The following is a 21,461-nucleotide window of genomic DNA, read 5'->3' as shown; positions in this document are numbered from 1 at the left end:
TTAGGGGTGTTACAAGGGCTAGAAGGTAGTAGCTAATGGGCTGCTTACCTTTAGGGTGACTACACCCTTTGTATGTCCACTCCCTCTGAGCAGAGGGCATACCCCTAACCCTATCGGATGTACCACGTTACAACGCATACCATTACAACTACCTACCATTACAACGCGACCATTACAACGCATACCATTACAACGCATAGCGCTTAGAGGTGCTGGATAGTGGTAAGTATAATTTACTATTCCAACTCCAGTCCTCGTGGACACTAGGGAAGGTGTTGGATAGTAAATTAAACGTATTCCCTATCCTAGAGCGCCCCCCAGCGCAATGCGTTGTAATGGTATGCGTTGTAAAAGTTGCGTTGTAATAGTAGGTAGTTGTAAAAGTTGCGTTGTAACAGGTGTATACCAACCCTATCGTCCTCCAAAACAATTTAGAAGATTTTCAAAGGAGGGGGTCACTTCAGTTCAGGGAACATTAGGGGTTGTCCTGGCAGAGGGGGGACACACCTCTCTTGTCCACTAATTTTCCTGCTATCATTGCTGCCAAAAATGGGGCTTGGTCAGGAGGGCTGTCATCTCGACTAGCTGGTGAGGCCCTGGTCATCATACCAAAGGATGGTAAACCTTTGAGGCTCACTGCCTTTCTCTACTGTTCCTGCTTGGGGTTAGGTGTGAAGCACCTCAACCCATAGCAGGCTTTTTTTCTGACCCACAAGAGCAAAAGGCTCTTACCTCAGGGGGCCAGAAACATGTCTAGAGGTAGCAGGCTTGTAGGGACCAGTCAGGCACACACTAACAAATTGGTTGGATTTCAGGGGGAACCTCTGAGGTGCCATCTGGGTGCATTTCTCTATAAAATCCTAAACTGGCATCAATGTGGGTTTAGTAAGCTGAAATGTTTGGTGCCAAATATCTTGGAATTCCGTTAAGCCATCATGGAGCTGTTGAACTTGTGGTGACAAACTCCCATTCCATGTACTCAGAATATCTTCACTTTACACTTATAATGTCTAAGAATGGACTTAGACACTATAACAACATATCTCTTCATACAGTTATGCCCTCACTCGAGGTATAGTGCACCCTGCCTTGGGCTGTAAGGCGTACTGTATGGGTGACTTACCTATGCCTCTTGCAGCGTTGGTAGTCCTGGAACTCATGGATGTGTGTCAGGTCGACTCCAATTTTATCTACACCAAAACATGCAGGCTGCTGTGGCAGTATACCTTTGCCTGTTGAGGGGTCTCTTAGGGTGGCACAATACATGCTGCAGCTCTTAGAGATCCTCTCTGGTCATAAGGCTCTTGGTAACATTAGTACCTTTTACTAGGGACTTATAAGTGAGCCAGCGGTGTGCCAATTGTGAAACAATGGTACAGTTTTGGGAAAGAACACAGACACTGGGAACTGGTTTGCAGGAACCCAGTGCCCACTCAGTCAAAGGAGAATCAGAGTCAGGCAAAACGTGGGGGGTACTGCAACAGAAATCCACTTTCTTACAAAGGTTACAAGTGTATTTAAATCCACGTATGTACGTTTTTATGTGTATGAAAATGAGTTAAAATTATAGAATGAAAGGGTATCTAAACAATGCTAGTCTTTCCAAAATGAGCAAATATTGGTGTGCCTGTCATGCTCTTGCTTAGGATCGACCATTACAGAATATGCAATCCATTGTGGTTTGCACCTTCTATGGGTCTAGCTTCCAAGTAAGACGCCGCAAAGAAAGCAAGCGGCTTTGTCACCCATCACTCATTCTGTGGATGTGCCGTAGACTTCGGTCACTGCGTGCGGAGACTAGTACAGCTATTAGCAGACGAAACAAATAGTATCTTTCTCTTCTTAAAGATCATGTAGACCTTTTTTGTTTTTACCACATCTACAGCATCACTGTCTGCCATATCGCAATCGGGCCCTTAGTTTGCAAAATGTGTTCGAAATGCTGCATACTGTGGCTGAGTACAAACACACACATGCAATGCAATTGATGTGTTTATTGATTACTGGTGATCCACATTGCTGAAGCATTTTAAGACACCCAGCAGCAGTGGCAAGCAGCAAAATACTTGTTTCTTATTGCCACTCTCTTGAAAAGTTGCCTTCCTAAATTATTGGGCTTTAGTCAATTGTTATTTGTATAACATGCGTAGGAACATGTTCGTTACTAACTAAAATCCTTGGGTAGAAACCCCTGCTCTCACTTTCTTTGTATCCTATGAAGTCTTGAACAATGCCAATGCTTCAACAAACTTTAAAGTGCACAATTACTTTTCTACTGGATCCTAAGGACCGGACTAAAACCCGACCTCTAGAAAATATATCCCAGAGAAGCTTCAACCAACTTTACCCTCTGAAAGAGCACAGCTCTTTAAGCCGCTACTAGACAGAATTAATACCATTCAAAAACAAAACATAAAATAAAAAATGCAGTGTATGCCAAAGGGTCTTCCCTTCACTTCACCCACTCCCAATTGTGAGATGGTTTGCCCAACTATGCCACAAATAGATCCAGCTCTTTTTTTATAGTCTTCACCCCGCACTTTTGTCATGGTGGCAACATACATTGTGCTGTCACTATCTTTTTTTCATACCTAATCAACTTTATTCTCCCGCCATTTCTTTCACTATGCTCATCTCACAGTGGTTTTATATCATCATGTAGCCATCCACAGCGAGAACATTTATTTTCTATCCCAATAAAAAGAATACATAATGGGATACAAATGGGGCCTAGACACACAGAAATGTTGGTTTTCATAGAAATGTATTCTTTTACTTACTCTTACACAGGATTTTGACTCTGCCACAAAATATCCAGCTCCCTATTAATACAACTGCAAAGAGGGTACAGTCCTTTCTGTATGTACTAATTTTATATAATTATTCCCTGAACTTTCCCATTTTAGATGTTTTGGGGCTAACTTAAAAGGTTTTTAAGAGTATGTGAAGGAGTACTATAGGAGTACGTTTCAGGCTTGGACCAGCCCATTGGGCAATCAGGCAGTGCCAAATAGGCTGGTCAGACAAGTCAGTGCCTTTTCTTTTGGCTGCTTGTGGGCATGTTCGGTTGATTTCACTGTTGATTTCCCAGGTATTAAAACAAATATTGCCTGCAGCAAGCATAAACGTATGCAGTCTTCCATACCTTGCAAAACACTCATGCAGCAAGTCAGTTCACAACTGGGCCGATTTGCAACCAAGAGCCTTGTTTTAGCTTGATAAGTCGCTAATGGGGTCACTTTTATTTTGGAGTCGGGTCATACTTTCTGATCCAGTCCGACCCTGATAAATTGTTATATGCTCCAAGATGCCTTTGTTAATGTGCCCCTTTATCTTAGTCCAACCCACATTGTCCTATTGCTCGCCTTTCGCCTATTAAAAACAAATTCACGCATAATCACGCATGAAAAAGGCTTTTTTTTAGCTTTATTCATCACACAAGGCTGATTGTAAAACAAAACATTTATGACAAGAGTAAAAGCAAGGGCAACTTTTTTTAAACGGCACAGATATCATTTTTTTTAAAAGTATTGGTATATTTATCTCGCAAACGCATATCTATCAGCTTTTCTAAAATATTTAACGCATTTTTATTTTACTGTTATTCAAGTTGGTGGACGCTATATTGGCAGAAAGCAAGCATAAGGCAGAACAGCTAAAAATAAAAGCAAAAAGGAAGCCTGAATGTAAGCTAGTGCATGCATCCGAACACGGCAGCACATGATTGAGTGAAGTCAACAGTTCGCCTTCAGTGCAAATTACTGTTATTTCCCTTTGTTGAGAGTGTTTCTTGTTTCCTGCCAGAATACAAGCTAAGAACAGCACGATTTTCAGACAAAAAGCACAGTATTGCTGCTGCCTGTCATCGGTGGATCATCCATTTTATTATATTCCGTCTTTGCTCTCTATTCCACCCTCAACACAATCTTCATTTTAAAACCGCGTTTGACATTGCACATAAATGGGATATAGTCATGTTTTAAAAGAAGTGTGATTTTTTTTAATGATTGTCCTAATGATCTCATAGAACATTCTCTGTTATATTCCAGTCTTCTAGTTTTGGGTGATGAAATTTAAAGTCTATAGTGTCTATTTTGTATTACTTGTTTTTACAAAGTTTATATTGTATAGAATGGCAAATATGTGACATTTACAATTCCGATGACCACAATTATGTGTATTAGAATGATAGAATACAAAAACAGATTGTAATCGTGTGTCCCAATAAAAAGCATTCATAATAAAAATAATTTATATACAATGAATTCATGCAATAAAGCTGTAACAATTACAATCTACATAAACACCTACAGACTGAACCCACTTATGAAAATAGCACCCTTCTCTTTTATAGACAATTAACTAGGCTTGTGTAGGGTTCTGCTATGCAGAACTCTGCGAAGTGCCAAAAAAAGCCTCTAGCGTACTCCCGACAGTTATGCAAGCAACAGAGTGCGGTAAGGCTCGCTGCTTGTACTGATTTTTAGCAGTGGGTGTTTGTCCCGCACTGTAAAATCAGAGCAAATGGCACCACGCGCAGTGCAAGAGGTCACTGCTTCTTTCTGTCGCTCGAGTAGATGTTCTACTCGAGTGGTAGCTTCCTCAAAGCGAGCAGCAGGTTTCTCAATGCAAGCGGTCTGGCTGGCCAGGACCCCTGTACCCATAAATCTCACCGGGAGGTGGTCTAGCATATCATTTCCCTCGCTCACCATCGCCAACTTAACATTGGCAAGCCGCACAAGAGGAAAATCTCTGTTCCGTGCTGCTTTGCAGGTTCTCTCACTCGTTCAGGACTTTTTTGTTCTGTGTTAAAATCTTTCAGATGTTTTAGTCTTTGCCATTTTAGTTATTAGCTAGACGCTTATAATAATCTCAAATTCTCTTTGTTATTTATCTTTTTTCATTCAACCTATTCTAATTCCAATAAGTCAATAAGCAATGAACAGTTTCAAATCTATTTGTAACCCACAAAGCATTTCACATTTCCCTGACAGGCACACAGTTCAATTATCAATGTCAATTTACCACATGGTTTGAATAGTGAAAGGGAACTATTTAGTAATATTAGTTAGCCTTCGAAAAACATTCTTAGAATTATTTTTAAAAAGGCTCCACACAAGAAATCTAAGTATCAATGTTATTGTTGACAACTCTGTTATTTCTATGATTGTATATTTGTTACAAACAACTCCTTTCTATGCCTATGCCACCTTCACTCTTAGGATGGATTACCTCCTTTCTTCTGACAAGAGGTCTGAGTCATTAGTGCTAGAAAGCAAACCACCAAATCTAACAACCTCCAATTGTCTGCAGTTGCTAATATTCATCTACAGCTACAGATTCTGCCCCACACCCTACACTTGCTCCACAGCAGCTGGTCTCAGTGCACTTCCCAACTCCACCTACCTACCCCAATCTCACAACAGCTCTCCTCCGTGCGTTGGACACACCAACAGAGGGTGGGTGGCACCAGGCACCGCAAACTAGAGCAGGAACTGAGAATGGGTGGGTCAAAACAAAACAAGTTGCGGAGTGCTGCAAACATATTGTGAGGTTGTATTATAATATAGAAAAGTATAGAGTGTGGAACACAATGCTTGTCGGCTGGAGTTCTAATTCATTGGTTGTAAACTCAGCAGGCAAGCAGGTGAAAGTCAAGCTGGAGAGGTGCAAGCAAATCCAACAATCCTGACAATCTTTAAAGCTATGCAGAGAACATACAGAGTCATGCACGGTGGTTGGAGTCGTGGTAGGACTTGTGCAGGCGTGAGGGCAGATTTAAAAGTACCAAGGTGAAATCAAGCAATAAAGGGCAAAGAGACTGCAAGCCCCAACTGCCCATTCATATATGTGTTCTACTGAACACTTTAGCAGTCCTTTTCTGCCCAAGCTCCAATTCTCGCTATAGATTTAGAGTGCAATGCGCCCTCATGTCCAGAGAGGATATGAGACACATTTTGCGTTAAAAGGCAGTGCATGCGCTCGCACAATTTCACATAAAGTTGCCAAAAGTTCACATACTTACACAAAGGCATATTACCCACGTTTTGCATGCCCCAGAATTGTCACTAGGACCCACTAACATAAGAGGACAAGCATTTACAATGCAATAGGTCTCGCATTATAAAGAGTTTAAGCTATTGACAATGCAATACCTTAAACTCTCGTAAATGCAAGACCTATTGCATTTTCAAATATTTGTTTTACTAGAGCCCATGTGGGGCTTTCACTTTTATGGAGGCCGCACCACTTTCTTTAGATAAGTTGCGTGTAAAGAAAGGGGGGGTGTACTACATTGAAGTAAAACCATGGCATGAGTGCTTTGACCAAAAAAAGCCTCAAGTTGAAGAACAGATTTTTCTGGGGGTAAAACACACATGCTGCACTTTCAATATAATGCCAGCACCATACCTTTCATTAGAAGTGGTTTGTGTAAAGAAGGGATGCTACCTCCATAAATGTGAAAGCACTGCATTGTCGCTAGTTAGCAAAATAAATAAATAAATAAATACATAAGTGCGCCCGCTAAATGCGGACCGCGCTGCTAATATAAATACATGTAAAAAACACACCTGCTATAGTTAAAGCAGACCGCCATTAGTAAAAATGTCAATAAAAGTGCGCTGCTAATACAAGGTAGTGGGTGGAATAGGGAAAGAATATTAAATAAAATAGTGCTCACCGACCTTCAAAGCAGACCATATAATAACACCGGTAAAAGGTCCATTCGTTAAAGGAGGTAACAAATGCAGACATGACGGTACCAAGGAGGAGGGACTAACTAGCCTAATACCCACTCAGAAGCCAGCATTTATGAAGGACAAATACAGAAGCCAATGAAACATATGGGAGGAGAGTGGGCAGGGCTTCAAAGCCATACTCCAAAACTGCATGCCTTGCAGCAGCGCATGCGCTGCCCAGGCTGGACTTAAAAAGCCACCTCATATATTGCCATAGTTTCTGGAAATTTCAGGTATATTTCTGGAGATTCATTTGAAAATTCCATTCTTGAATGTCAGTACACAAATTAGATTATTATGTCCTATAATATAAGTCAAACTATCTGTTCTATTCTTCATTGTAAGCACAGTGGGAAAAATCCCTGAAATAGGCATAGTTTCAATAGCAGCAGTACACAGAATCCTACCACCATCTAACCATGTTCTATTCAAATCTGTAATGACACCCAACTTGTAAAGCAAGATAAGAGGTATGAAAGGCTGAATAACTCTCGTCTTTTTTAGTTGCTGCTTCTAATTGTATCTTGAGTTGGCCTGTACCTATTTCTAAGGATCATTCAATTGTTCAAAAAGCAAGGATGAGGTCTTAGCTCCAATCAACAGCTTGATGAAAAAACTGCTCCTTTTAGACAAGTTAAGCATCTCCTTTAGGCTGACAATGGGCTTTCTCTCACTGTATTAAATGCAATTTCTGTGACATTGCCTTCCCAGGTAATTTGCTTTCAACCTCGTATATTTCTGAGCTGTATTGTTGTTTTGGCTAGTTTTTGCAAAAATTTCGACAAATATTTTTTGTGAGGAATGCTTTGCAGCTCATTCCAATCTACTAAGGTCGAGCAAGAGCGACTTCAAAAAAACCATTTTACGTTTGCCGTTCAAATTGTTTAGGACTAGTGGTAGCTTGGCCAAAGCTCACATCAAGGTTGTGCAATCTCTCTTGCCTAGCCTAGTACTCTGATTGCCTAACCAATGCCATTCCACTGGGAGATACATTGATTTACCATGTATCATAGAATGTCCGTCAAGGTGTAAAGTCTGGCTCCAGAATCAAGCTAATGAACTCTAATGTGCATCACCCTGCATATCAAACACTCATTTTGATTTGTTTATATTTTTTCACAGATTGCAACAGTTACAGCAATGCATTTAGACTGCATCTTTAAAAGGGAGGAAGAAGCATGTCGTGAAAAAATACTGACGGAAACTGCTTCCTTGAATGATTCGTTTGACGGTATGCTTCTGTTTATTCAGAGTGGCTCTTTTTATTTAAATAGACAAAGCAGTACTATTATGTTTAACTGTTTCAAGGAGTATGGTCTTGTTACAAAGATGAATGGTAGGAACTCCAGACGTAGTGATGAGGTAAGTTTCATGTAGAGGTTTATTCAAGCTTAGATGGAAGATGGTATATTCAAGTCTAATTTAAGGCCCCACCAGGAGCAGGTTCTTTGCTGCTCAGCCCTCAGTCTCCAACTGTCTTTTCTCTCACAACCAGGCACACCAACATTCTGCTCTAACATCAACATTCTAACATTCCAGTACACATTCATACAGGCAGCACAACAAGAAAATGAGATCAAAGTACAACAGATCTCTTATTAAATAAATGACATTATGTACAGCATACATCAAGTGCTGAAATGAAAAGGACACTTCATTCAATATCAAGCAAAAATGTAAAGTGCAGATAAAACATCCTGGTCGTGGCATATTCATATACAGTATTTTTGGATGAACTAACATAGACCATTATTATGAACCTGACATTAAATGGACAGTGTGAAAAAAAATGTCTTTAATCCCGGGTACTGTATATGTTTGCTGACAGCTAAATTACAAACATCTGCTATCAAGTCAAGTCAAGTCAATGCAAGCTTTATTCGATTAATTAAAATCATAAAAGCAGTTCCATCACATATAAAATCAACAGTTCGTGTATTAAAAACAATTCTTATAAAAACAATTCATATATTTACATTAAATAGAGCATTTCATAGTTAGACTAACAAGTGGTAATTATTAGCACATTTCAGGGACTGTTTAACTTCAGTTTTTTAGACTTAACACGCATAGCAGCAAACAAAAAACATGCGACCCCAAATATTACCTGCTATATTTACCAAGCTATATATTTGTGATAACTGCTTAAACTGCACACCTCCAAATAAGTCTTAGAGATGTTGCTGCCAGCTTTTACATAAATAATGGGGAATTAGGAATGGAAACAATGGCTCAGATTTACTATGATTTTGCATCAAGGTTGTGTCACTTTTGTGGTGCAGCCCCGATGCAAAATCATGTTTGGTATTTACAAAGCCACACAAAGGCACTGCGCGTGATTTAGTAAATACAAAATAATGCAACACAGTATATAGTGAAGCCTTGCATTACTTTGCACCAGGTAGAGCATTATATGGGTGGAGCATGGGCATTCACAACCATATACCAATGTATTTTGATGTTTGCATCAAAACCTTGCGCTTACCCAACAGAGGAATAAGGAGGAAAAATAGCTTTATTTTTCCTTGTTGAACATGGCCCTTTTTGAAGGTTTATCCCTTGACTTTTTTTCCTTTTGCCTCCTATTTTTCTGACCCTCTTTTTATTGGCTTTAGTACTCTGGACACTTTACCACTGCTAATCAGTGCTAAAGGTTATATGCCCTGGGTAAATTCTAATTATGATTTGTTCTCCATGATTGGCATATTTGATTTACTGATAAGTCCCTTGTAAAGTGCACTGTGTGTACCCAGGGCCTGTAAATCAAATGCTACTAGTGGACCTGAAGCATTGGTTGTGCCACCCACTTGAGTGGCCCTGTAAACTTGTCTAAGGTCTGCCATTGCAGTGTCAGTGAGTTTAGTTTTAAACTGCCATGTCGTCCTGGGAACCCACTTGCCAGGTCATAACCTTCCCTTTTACTCAAGTAAGGTATCCCTAAGGTAGCCTAAGGTAGGCCCATGTACCCCCATGGGCAGGGTGCAGTATATGTGAAAGGTAGGACATGTACTGGTGTGCTTTACATGTCCTGATAAAGAAATATTGCCAATTTCGTTGTTCCCTTTTGCAAGGTCTAGCTCTTCCTTAGGCTATCATTGGAGCTCCTTTTAACATTTTATGAGTGCAACTTTCCAATGCGAACAGCTAGAGATTTGGAGTTTGGGCTCTCTGAGCTCAGAATTTAGAAACACTTCTTTTAGTTGAGGTGATTTTTGAATTGCATGTTTGAAAATGCCCTTTTAGAAAATGGGCATTTTCTTTTTTTACCATACTGTGCCTCTGGCTGCCTGTAGAATCAACATCTGGTTTAGACTGACAGGGGCCTGCTTGTGCAGTCACTCTAGACAGTCACACAAATGGGTTTGAGGTTTAGGCCTGCATATCCTAATTGCCTGTCACCAGCTGATAGGTCTTCTGGAGCCAGAGTGGTGAGAGTAGTTGGCAGTGACACCTGAATACGGTTGTGCCTGGACGTTCATATTGCTATCATTATCCCCCGGGAGTGTGTCTGGAGCCACAATTGGGCAAGGCAGAACTTGTGCACTACAAAACTGTCCTTTGAAGAATGCCTACTTCAAAGGCCAGAAGAGAAATAAGTATGAGACCTAAAACCCCAGACTTTTAGAATACTCCTGGATCAACTTCTGCCAAGGAGAAGAGCTGAAGAGCTGTGAGGAGGAGTACTGGCCCTTCGCAGTGTGTTACTTTGCTGGGTTGGCATGCAGTTGCTGCTTTTGATTTGTAGAGGTAAAGGACTGTACATTTGCTATGTATCCTGCTTGTGAAGTTTCTCAAGAGCTTGTGTGTGCTTGCCTCCCATTAAGAAGTCTCAGGGACAGCAAAGACTTCACCTGCAGCATCTCTGAAATGCAGGGAGTTCTGACCTGACAAGTGTTGCCCATTCCAGTTCAGGGCACTTGGAAGTTGTTTTTGCTGCAAGGATCTACTGGAAACCTTCAAATTCGCTGCATCACCCTTCCAGTGCCCGTTTTTATGATGCAACGCCACCATGTGGGGGAAATTTCCACACACCATTGGCCTGTGGCTTAAGAAATTGCGCAGCACCTGCTCATGGCTGAAGAAACCGCTGCATCCCGAGTTCAGAGCACCAGTCTCCAAAGTCCTAGACCACTGCACTGATTCCGACACGGGCCCTGCTGTGCAGCTGACAAGATCATGGGATGGCAGCTGAAGAAACTGATGCAGCACCTGTTTACCACCAGCAGACCATTCTTCAGCACTTTCGGATCTCCACGTATCCCACATGTACACCATGCAGGTCTGACGCATTATCCACAATCCAGAACCATCTTGGAATTGACGCCTCACTTCCCCCTACATTCTGGATTCGATGCAACACTTTTCCTGTGTGCAGCAAATCTGATGTATCACCTCTCTGTGCACTCAGGAACCAATGCATCACTGTGTTTTCCGCCTCTTCCCTCCTCTGCGGTTGTTTTTCCTTCGTGTATTTTGATACATCTGAGGTAATGTGTGTAAAATTACAACATCCATAGAGTTTTGTATACAGAATTGCTTGAAACCTTTTAAAAGTCATATTTTGAGTTGCATATGTTGGAGTTTTGTCGTCTTGTTTGGTTTAGGTAAAGATACTGTGCTTTTTTAAACTGGTGTGTTGTCCCTTTGTAGTGTTTTCACTGTGTTACTGTGTGTGTTATGTACAAATATGTTACACATTGCCTCTGAGATAAGCCTGACTGCTTGTGCAAAGCTACCAAGGGGGTGAGCAGGTTTTATCTGGGTGTGTAACTCCCTTATCCCGACTAGAAGGAAGGGGCCCTACATGGACATAATGTATACCACTGCCAACTAGAGACCCCCGTTTCTATCATTCTTGATTACTTCATCTTTCTGTGTGTGCTGCATTCTGCAGCATACATAGAAATAGGAATATGTCTCTAAGCACTGTTTTTGTGCAGGAAAGTTGCTGTTCCTACACAAAAACATTCCCTATAACGCGGATACACTTGCACTAAGGTGCAAGGGTGCCCGTGTTGGCCCTAGACAGCACATATTGTGCAACCGCAAGGAGAGAGCAGGAATGGTCCATAACTTTGTAAATATTGAGCATTTCTTCTCTCTCCCCTCCACGAAAAGCAGAGCAGCAGGTTTCCATTCTGTGAAATAATAGTATATGTGCCCCAATGTGCCTAGTGGTTATTCAAATTACCAAGATGATAAGTAAACACAGTGCAAAGAATTATTGGTATGTTTCCTGCCAAAGCACAGCGGGCTATAGCCACTTAATCAGACATGCTTTTCAACTGTTTTTGCATATTTTGCAGAAAAATATATTCCTTGTGTTTGTAATGCAAGTCACAAATATGCTACCATGTACATTCCAAAGATAAGTCTCAGTTCCACTTAGCATAATGCATTTTCTTTCGGTTCTTTTGTTTCAGAGGCTCTTTTGTTTATGTATACCTACCTTTGGTGAAATGCAAATATAAATGAAGAACATTTAAAAGCTTGAATTTGGACTTTGTAGGAACTCTTAGCAATTAGATTTTCAGACTTTAGAAGATCCCTGCTTTTACATCCTATTGGTGATGTGGAGAAAGCTTGTCAGGCGGGTATTGTGGTTGCTGCTGTTCAGATTCTAATGATGAAAGAAGCTACCCAAAGGAATTTCTTTAAAGAGCGTTTTTTTTATTTAAGGGTTCCAATAGAATAACTGCATTTTCAGAGGGAAGAAAAGTGTATTGTAAAAGATAAAGGGACTGATTTCGGGTTTGGCAGACGAGTACTTGGTCACAAAATTGACGGATATCCCATCTGCCTCATTACAAGTCCATTGTATCTTAATACTCTTGTAATAGGGCGGACGGGATGTCTGCCACGTTAGTGATATACTTCTCTGCCAGCATTTTGCACTGCAGGCTTTAGTGGCAGGCACTCAATGTTAGAAAATACACTCCACACTTTGACCCCTCATTGAAAGAACACTGTATTTCAAGGACGTTAGATCTACTTGCTTTGACCTATTACAGCTTGGTTGAGATTCTGGCCTCTATTGTTTAGCAATATAGGGAGCAGTCTGCATTCTCCTTACACCTGGTTTGATTGCAACATTATGCAAGCACTACAAGGGGCTGGTTAGGGGTTGAACAGACAGACCGCTTTCATGGGTAGCTTAAAGTCCTTGGGGATACTGAGAGCCCTCTACATATCTTTCACATGTGAGTTGAATGCAACGTTGGAGGTCTACTACACAAGAAGACCACACAATTAACCTTTCTCTTGAGACTTTTGTGCAACCTATATCAGGCATGTGGGGTGGTTGGTTGTGACGTAATATCACATGCTTCAGTCTTCGGCTCTTGAATATAGAGGTAGGCAGATTTTCTATGGCCTTTCACAGCTCCATAAGGAATTGATTAATGGTTCTAGTTAGGACAGAAAGCACTAACAACCAGTTGAATACCACATTAAGGGAAATCTACTTCTGGAAGTTGAGTAGAGGAATTGTTTGGGGCGAGACCACAACACAATCCACTTGAGGCATCTGAGCCCGACATTCAGTAACAGGAATGAGCATTCTAAATTGTATTTGCCCTTGATTTGATTACAACATTGTGATAAAGCTATATTTAAGGTACATAGACCTGATTGGTGTGACTTAAAAGTGCTTACTTGAGGCTTTAGTGCTTGATTAAAGAGAGAATATACTACATTTCACTCACACCTGATCTGATTATGTATTCATGGAATGGAGCATGTAGAATAGGGGTAAGCAGGCTCTTTTGTTATGCTGTAAAAGACCTTTTATAATGCTTTTGATTTACAACACTTATAGCACAGACACCATCGAACACTTGGCTTTCTCTTGCTTGGGATGATTGCTGGTTAACTTTGAAGGTGGTTGGGCTAGTACAGGTCTTGAATTGGGCAGAGAGTGAGAAAAGCAAACACATTCCTTAGAGAAGTTAGGGAATCACCCAACACACAGAAACCGGGCTAAATGATGTATTCTGCAGAACACCTTTGTGACAAATTAGCTAAAATGTAAATGTTTTGCAGTTAAATGTTAAAATGTTACAACACCTTTGTGATGAACCAAGCAAGCTTCTATCTCCAAGGATACGTTAGGGCTCACCCTCCTCTGGAAAGTTTGGCAGAAGCCAAGGCGGTAGCTCTTAAATAATGGTGTAAGACCTGTATGCATCATGGGAAAATAAAACATCTGACTATGGAAAGTCTTTGTTCACATCATTCTTTGCATTGTATACTCTGTGCCCGATTCACAGAACTAACTTAAGACACAAACCTAAACTTACTTCCATTTTGGTATTCACAGTAGGCATTTACTCATTTTGGTATTCACAGAAGACACTTTCTCATTTCGGTATTCACAGAAGTTAGGACTCCTAACTTTAGGACTCCTAAATGCCTTCTGTAAATACCGAAAGTTTTAAAGTTAAGATTTTTCTCAGTTTAGGAGTAGTTAAGTTAAGACTCCTAACTTTAGGACTCCTAAACTGAGAAAAATCCTAACTTTAAGACTTAAAGTTAGGATTTTTCTCAGTTTAGGAGTAGTAAAGTTAGGACTCCTAACTTTATTTTCTCAGTTTAGGAGTAGTAAAGTTAGGACTCCTAACTTTAGGACTCCTAAACTGAGAAAAATCCTAACTCTAAGACTTTCGGTATTCACAAAAGGCATTTAGGAGTCCGAAAGTTAGGACTCCTAACTTCTGTGAATACCGAAATGAGTAAGTGCCGTCTGTGAATACCAAAATGAGTAACTGCCTTCTGTGAATACCAAAATGGTAGTAAATTTAGGATTTTGTCTTAAGTTAGTTCTGTGAATCGGGCCCAATGACTGAGAATCAACAGAACTATTCAAATTGTACATGTTCAGCTGCTTAAACTGTTCCGTATTAGATACAAGACAATTTAACATCTATCTTGCATGCTCAGGCCCCCGACAGAACTAGTAATATCATAGAAAGGTTTTAGTATAGATGATGAAATGCCAACCAGAGCTGTATGAGGTCTCGGATACTAAGAAGTCTAAGGAATCCACATCAGCAAAATGTCTCCTGGAGTTAGCATGCACTACACTGTAAATATCAGTTTTAAATATAGTTATCATCTGCCTCCATTTTGTGTAAAACATATTGCCATTATCTGAAATTCAGATATTAGACAGTCGTAATACAGAAGTTTCATTTATTAACCAATCAGTCTGCATTTATATAGTGCAGCACCGTTACCTCTAGGGATATCTGGGCGCTGAACAGTTAATCTCAATTCTTGCATGCAGAACTTGTCATTCTCATGCAAAAGTGTATTTTTGTCTCGAAATGATGGATTTTCATAATAAATGCATGTCTGGTCTACAAATATCAGCTTATCATTTTCATTAAGCACTCGACTTGTTCTACACTTTTTACTGACATATATGGACAGATTTTGTATTTTATTCGCATTGATCATGAATTTCCCACATCTTGGACTGCCATCAATGGCCAGGATTTTAACCTCCATTTTGGCAGAAATAGGCACAATTATGTCAAGAATAGTCACAAAAAGGTTGCAGAGGTATGTACCAGGGCTACCAATGTGCATCAGAAAGCCATCTTTATGTTAAGAACAATCACAATTTGTCATTGCTGGACTAATATAATGATTGGAAGTTCAAGAAGATTGTCAAGAATGGCGGAATATGTTAAGTTTGGCCCAATATTATGCTAGGGATAGCAGTGGTTAATTTGTAAAATAAAAAGTGCCTGCGCTCTCCTCAGAAGGCAGCGCTAACAGGAGAAATGTGCTGGTGCAAACTGCCTCCTGACGAAAGCGCTGGCACTTATTATTCTGGTGAGGACTTGGATTATTTGCTAAACCTGCTGATTTCGGAGCTGGGGAACCGGGCTTGAGTCTCGTTGTGGATCAACATACAGTGATTTTGTGGAAAATCACATGCCTTCCAAATGAGTGTGTCCTTATCTGGTGCTATAAGCACTGGGGCTGAGGATTAGGTGCCGGTGCTGAGCATCGGAAAGTACCTGCTCAAATTAAGCCCTGAGGGATAGCTAAAATGTCAAGAATGCCCGTAATAAGTCAAAAACGAGTATCGACTGTGGTATGGTTAGCCAGAATGTTGCCCACAATATGTCACCGAAGGGCCCCTTATATGACAGGAATAGCCAGAATATAGCCCAAAAATGTAATTATTTGTAAAGGGTGGGTCACTGTTTTGTTAGACATAGCCAGAATGCTGTCAGAAATGCTCACTGTGTGTCTGTTATGAACTACTTTCATACTATGAATATCTGGAATGTCATGAGAAATCCCTACACTGCATCACATTTGGGACACTGTTATGGTTTGAATAATAAAAATGGCTTGAATTATACCCTCAAGATGTCATGGGTTACCCACCGGTATGCCGGGAATATCCAGAATTATGCCAAAAATGTCTGCCACATCTGAAGTATATGTAACAATTGCTCGAGGGACTGCCAGCATTTTGTCAATCAGGCCTATAGTTAGGCCAGGGGTAGACAAAAAGCTATTAAGGAGTTTTATGCTCTTGAGCTAGGTTTGCATTGTTCTGAAACACAGGTCACACTTTACAAAACCCAATACACACAAATACATGTATACATTCAAATCAAGTAAAGTCACATTTGTTAGTTATTGTAAGTTTAGGGCACCACTGAACCAAGGTGAGCCCCTGACCATACTTCAGTGTTCAATCCTAAACCTCCCACAATGACAAACACAGGCACTCGCATGTATGAACACTCAAACATGCAGAGAACTACAAGTTCTCACATTCACACAAACACATATATAAACACAGAGTCAGATTTACTTACGGCTTGTGTTGCCTTGGGTTGACTTGGCTCTGTGTGGCACTCTCCTGTATGAACACTCAAATATACTCAAACATATAGAAAACTACATGTGCTCGAATTCACACAAACACACATATAAACTCCGGGCCAGATTTGCTTAGGGCCTTAGTTGCCTTGGGACGACTTGTCTCGAATGGATTAGTAAATCCAAAATAACAAAAGTCAGTGGATATCACTGCCTTGCGTTACCATGCGGCAGGAAGGCATTCCATAGATGAATTACCAGCATTCCCACGCATTCACCCATGGATTTTGGTGCATTTCCAGACTTACAAAGGTTTGTAAACCTGTGATTGCGTTAAAATTGTACGCCTCCCAGACTAAGGTGTAAGAAGAAGAACTATTTTTATTTCTACTCATTACTTCCTTTTTCTATATGTGATGCATTTAGCATCACACTTGGAAAAACAAAAATGTCTTTTAGTATTGCTTTTAGACAGGAAGGTGTTCCTTCCTACACAAAAACAATCCTACTGGTAATGCAGGCACCCTTGCACCATGGTGCAAGGGTGCCTGCATTGGGGCTAGGCAGCACACAGTGCACCAGTGCAAGGAGACAGCAGAAATGCACCATACATTTGTAAAATATGTCGGATTTCTGTTGTCTCCTTTACAAGCAATGCAGCAAACAAGTTGCATTGCTGCGCTGCATTACGTAAAATGTTAGTAGATCTGGCCCCCAGTCTTTTATTTACCCCTTCTGAGTTACCTTCCAGTAGCACTGCAGGTAGTTCCCCACTGTACTGAAGACAGGTTGCATTGGGAATTTGCAGCACCAGGGCCAAGAATGGCTACCTTTTATACATTCAAAAATTACATCACTGGACACCATATAAAATATGCTTATGTTTCCTGTGCCTCATGCTGAATGGAAAGAAATCTTTACTTAAAACCGAAATCCAGCAATAGATTATGCACAAATAGTTAATGGACTGGTAGATGGTAAATTAAGTCTTTCAAATAATATTTAAATGTATGGGTTTTAAGACTTTTCCAGAATAAATGCAGTTTTAAATTGAATTTGCGAAGCTTAAGGAGATGGTCCCAAATACTTGATAACAAAAGAGAAAGCTTGGGTCAACATTTTAGATTTTCTAGTTTTTGTAATTTCTCGAAATGAGTGTGATTTGCTTCTAGTGTTTAATTTGCCTAATGCAAAGTGGAGATAGGCTCTTCGACAGTGAGCACTAAAGGATGTGGGCACTCATTTATTCCTTTATAACCTAATTGCAAAGCAAGATTTTTCATTTAGGAAATGTTAACACCCCCTACACACATCGTCTAACTTGGGAACAATACAAAAATGATGGCCGCTGCGTGATTTACCATGACCTCAAAGAACATTTTGCCTAATATAAAGTTCTTCTGCTTGCAAAGGTGAGAAAGGGTATATCACCCAATGCGTATTGATATATGTATAAACTTTGCTTATAATATAAATTATTAGCCTCATAATACCAGGGGTGGCATTATACATGTGGCACATTTTCTTTCAATGCGCTGGGTTCACCTATTAAAAGGTGCGTCCAGTTCAGTTAAGAAAAATACACCCTATTATGATAAATGCACTAACCTGGGGCAGTTACACGCTTGTGCTGCCCTGGGAGCAATGCATTCATGTGAAAAACAGAGCAGCTGCTTTGAAGCTGCTTCGTGTTGTCACAGTGCAGACGGCAACCCGCCTGCACTTTGCAGGGGGATTAGAGATCCCCTTTCAGGCTGGTGCAGTCAGTGACTCCATAGGACACCCTTTCCCCCTTCAGAGTCCTGCTCTCAGGGGGTGCACTGACACACTGTCATTGCTCCTCCTGAGAGCTTCTTTGCCTCTGCACCAGTGTCTGTAATACGGCAAGGGCGAGGAGGGATTCTCTCATTTCAATGAGGCATGCCCCCATGCAAATGAGAAAACGCCCATGAATCTATCACTGGCGCTTTATGTGCTCTAGCGCTATCGGTATTACAGAAGGGGCTGCACAAGCATCTATGGCCCTTCTGTAATACCAAAGCACAAATGCCTATTGTGCTGCTGGGGTACTTTGTGTAATACAGCCCTAAGGTTGTCTGTAGAGTTTGTTTTACTTCCGTAAAAGCTAGTAATATTAGTAATACTCAAACTTCAGTGCCATAGGAAACAGAGTAAACATACTCACTTCCAGTGGGAGCTGGTGGGATTTGAAAATGAAAGGGTGCCTTTCATACGCTTTTAACATGCAGGAGTTTTTTACTTAATACATTCATTAATTTACCTATACTGAGAGGCATTTATTAACAGTTTTTATAAATCTGTCTCAACATAGTGATATAAACGGCCGTCCTAAAGTGAAACACTCCTGCATGTTAAAAGAATACAAGAGACTTTTAAGTGTGTGAGTTCAGGACACACACATAAAGAACTGGCATATTTAAAATAGCTTTGGTGTATGCTTTAAACATGGAGGAGTGTTTCTCTTCAGTACATGAGTTACTATCACTATACTGAGAGTAATTTATTAGAACAGTTAACAAATACCTCTCGATATAGTGATATGAATGGATGTAGCACACAAAGGTAACACTTTTAAATACTATAATTAGGTGCTTTAAAAAGATACTCTGTGAGTGCTAAAGCATGTGCAGTGTATCTGCTTAGAGTATGCATGTGGCTCAAGCTCACACAGTCTCTTAACTCTGTGACCTTGAGCCTGAAGGAGTAGGGTTCCATGTTCTAGATCAGCTCGGGAACCTCAGGTCGAAGGCACTTTTTGTGAGCATGAAAGCGTGAAGGGGAGAGAAATCATTAGCCAATCAATCATTACAGTTCCAATTTACCATGACTCCTAAGAATCACAGAATCCCAATTAAGCTTAGTTAGTTTATTACAAAGTCAAGAAAAGCTGAACATAAAGGGATCTCAAGGTGAGGGTGTAGAAATGCATTGGAACTAATTCAAAGTCAAATCTACGGATGAAATTAATGATTAGTTTGAGAATCAGGATGTAAAAGATAACTAAGCAGACATCGAGATTTCTCTCCATTGGAAGTTCATGGGTATAAAGCATCAGTCTGTTCCTACAATACCACTGGCATGATATCCCTACATAGCATTTCCCAAGGAAGATCTATTAAGGTGTCAGCGTGTGAAGCCTTCCTAAATAGTCTCTTCACATTAGATGGGTCAAGTAGCATAAAGCTACAGAACTTGTTCTGAGATACTCTCTCTCCCAAGGCAAGGCAGAATTCCCCGGACTCTTTCCCTAACTTCGATACATCAATAATACAGGTAGTATCCCAAGATGCATTGTAGCATCACACCATCCAGTCAAGCCACTTCCTTCTAGGTGATTTTCCATTAGGCAGCGATGTGCCCAGGACTTGGCGAGATGACCTTGATTCCCAGGCTTGCTCCAATGAGAAAGTACAACAGTTCTCTATTATCAGAATCAACACTCAATGTATCCTCTTCTCCCCTAGCCTTACCCCTAAAAAAAACACATTATTCTAACTAACAAGGATGAATTCTCCATCTGCAACAGAAAAATGAGAAAGAACAGATCCAACATTCACGTGAAATATGCCTACTAAATCTAATGTGAGATCTTCCAGGAAAAATGCATTTCAGGCCTACAAAAATCAGCAAACATAAAAGAATAACACACAGGCCTCATAAAAGTACACATAGAATCAACACTTTTATTTAGGTCTTTTAAATTAACACGTTACATAGGCACACCAAATATGTGAATAATTGTCAGCAGCATGTACCAAATTTTAAACGTTAATGCTTTCAGCTAAACAAGTCTAATTTCAACGGTCAGGCTTCATTGAAATTATCCCCAACATCACCTTTCACTTTATTACAATACATGTTCTACTGTCTCACGTTAATACGACAAATGATTATATGAGGGTGCTGACTACTCATGAGTATGATGTACCCCTACAAGTGAAAAAGCAAAATTTGCGCTACATCAAGCCACATGCCCTCAATCGTTCACAGACTGCAAGCAGCAACTTTTCCCAACACGCCACGGGGGATGAGTTAGGAAAGGGGGCTGCTTGCGGCCTGTGAAATAATTGACAGGCAGTCCTGGGAATACAGAGCTTATGCCCTAGATGCCTGGGATTGCTTACAAATATGACGCTGCTACACTTCATAAATGGGAGGTCTCTTTAGACGCCCGAACATTGCAGGACAGGGCTGGCACTAGGTCAGCCCTCAGCCTGATTAGGGATCATATTGAAAAAGAGCAAGGATGTTCCTCTCGGTAGTGCCTGGCTGCCTGACTCTTATCTCAGCAAGTACAAGAGGCTGCCACACACTAAAGGCAGCACTTGGCATGGGAGGGATTAAAGCCCTTGTTTTAATTTAATATAGCAACTTTATTGTGGATAGTAATTGCTCTTCCCAATTACTATCCACATAACTAGGAAACCGATGTGGGCTGCACCATGGAGCCCTCTCGTGGCAGCCACTGTAGCTTGCTGCTGTAAATATCAAACATATATTTTAGTGGCTTGGTAACCAGCCTAGATGCAACATTAGAAACAACTACTGAGTTTGTAGGAAACTGATCCATTTTGAAAGAAGTGAATCTGTCTATCAAATTGAATTATCAAAAATTATTCCTAGATGAGATAAGGCCTGAACTTTCTATGAGATGTAATTTTTATTGGAATACTTTCTAAAACCCATGGTCTTAGGGGCAATATTCAGGCCATTATTCTTGGCATGGTTTATGTCTAACTCATGGTCATCCACAACTGATATGTAGCTATCAATCAAGTTATTGACTCCGGCATCATTGGTTTATAACAAAACAGCAATGGTCTTTATGTCTAACTGAGGGGTATCCTGTCCCTG

General features: G+C 40.5%; 1 protein-coding gene across 5 annotated transcripts in view; it reads left to right on the top strand.

Annotated features, from left to right (window-relative positions):
- The window catches only part of ADCYAP1R1 (ADCYAP receptor type I), a 978,825-nt gene that overhangs the window by 324,658 nt on the left and 632,706 nt on the right, over positions 1 to 21,461 (top strand). For all 5 annotated transcript variants that reach the window (XM_086940899.1, XM_086940897.1, XM_086940898.1 and 2 more), the window contains exon 3: positions 7,863 to 7,971. In XM_086940899.1, coding sequence (XP_086797025.1) covers positions 7,863 to 7,971 — 109 coding nt within the window. The remainder of the gene's footprint in view (positions 1 to 7,862; positions 7,972 to 21,461) is intronic.

This window comes from Lissotriton vulgaris, chromosome 10, assembly GCF_964263255.1.
Source record: "Lissotriton vulgaris chromosome 10, aLisVul1.2, whole genome shotgun sequence".
NCBI classification, from domain to species: Eukaryota; Metazoa; Chordata; class Amphibia; order Caudata; family Salamandridae; genus Lissotriton; species Lissotriton vulgaris.
This window is presented reverse-complemented; position numbering and strand designations above follow the sequence as displayed.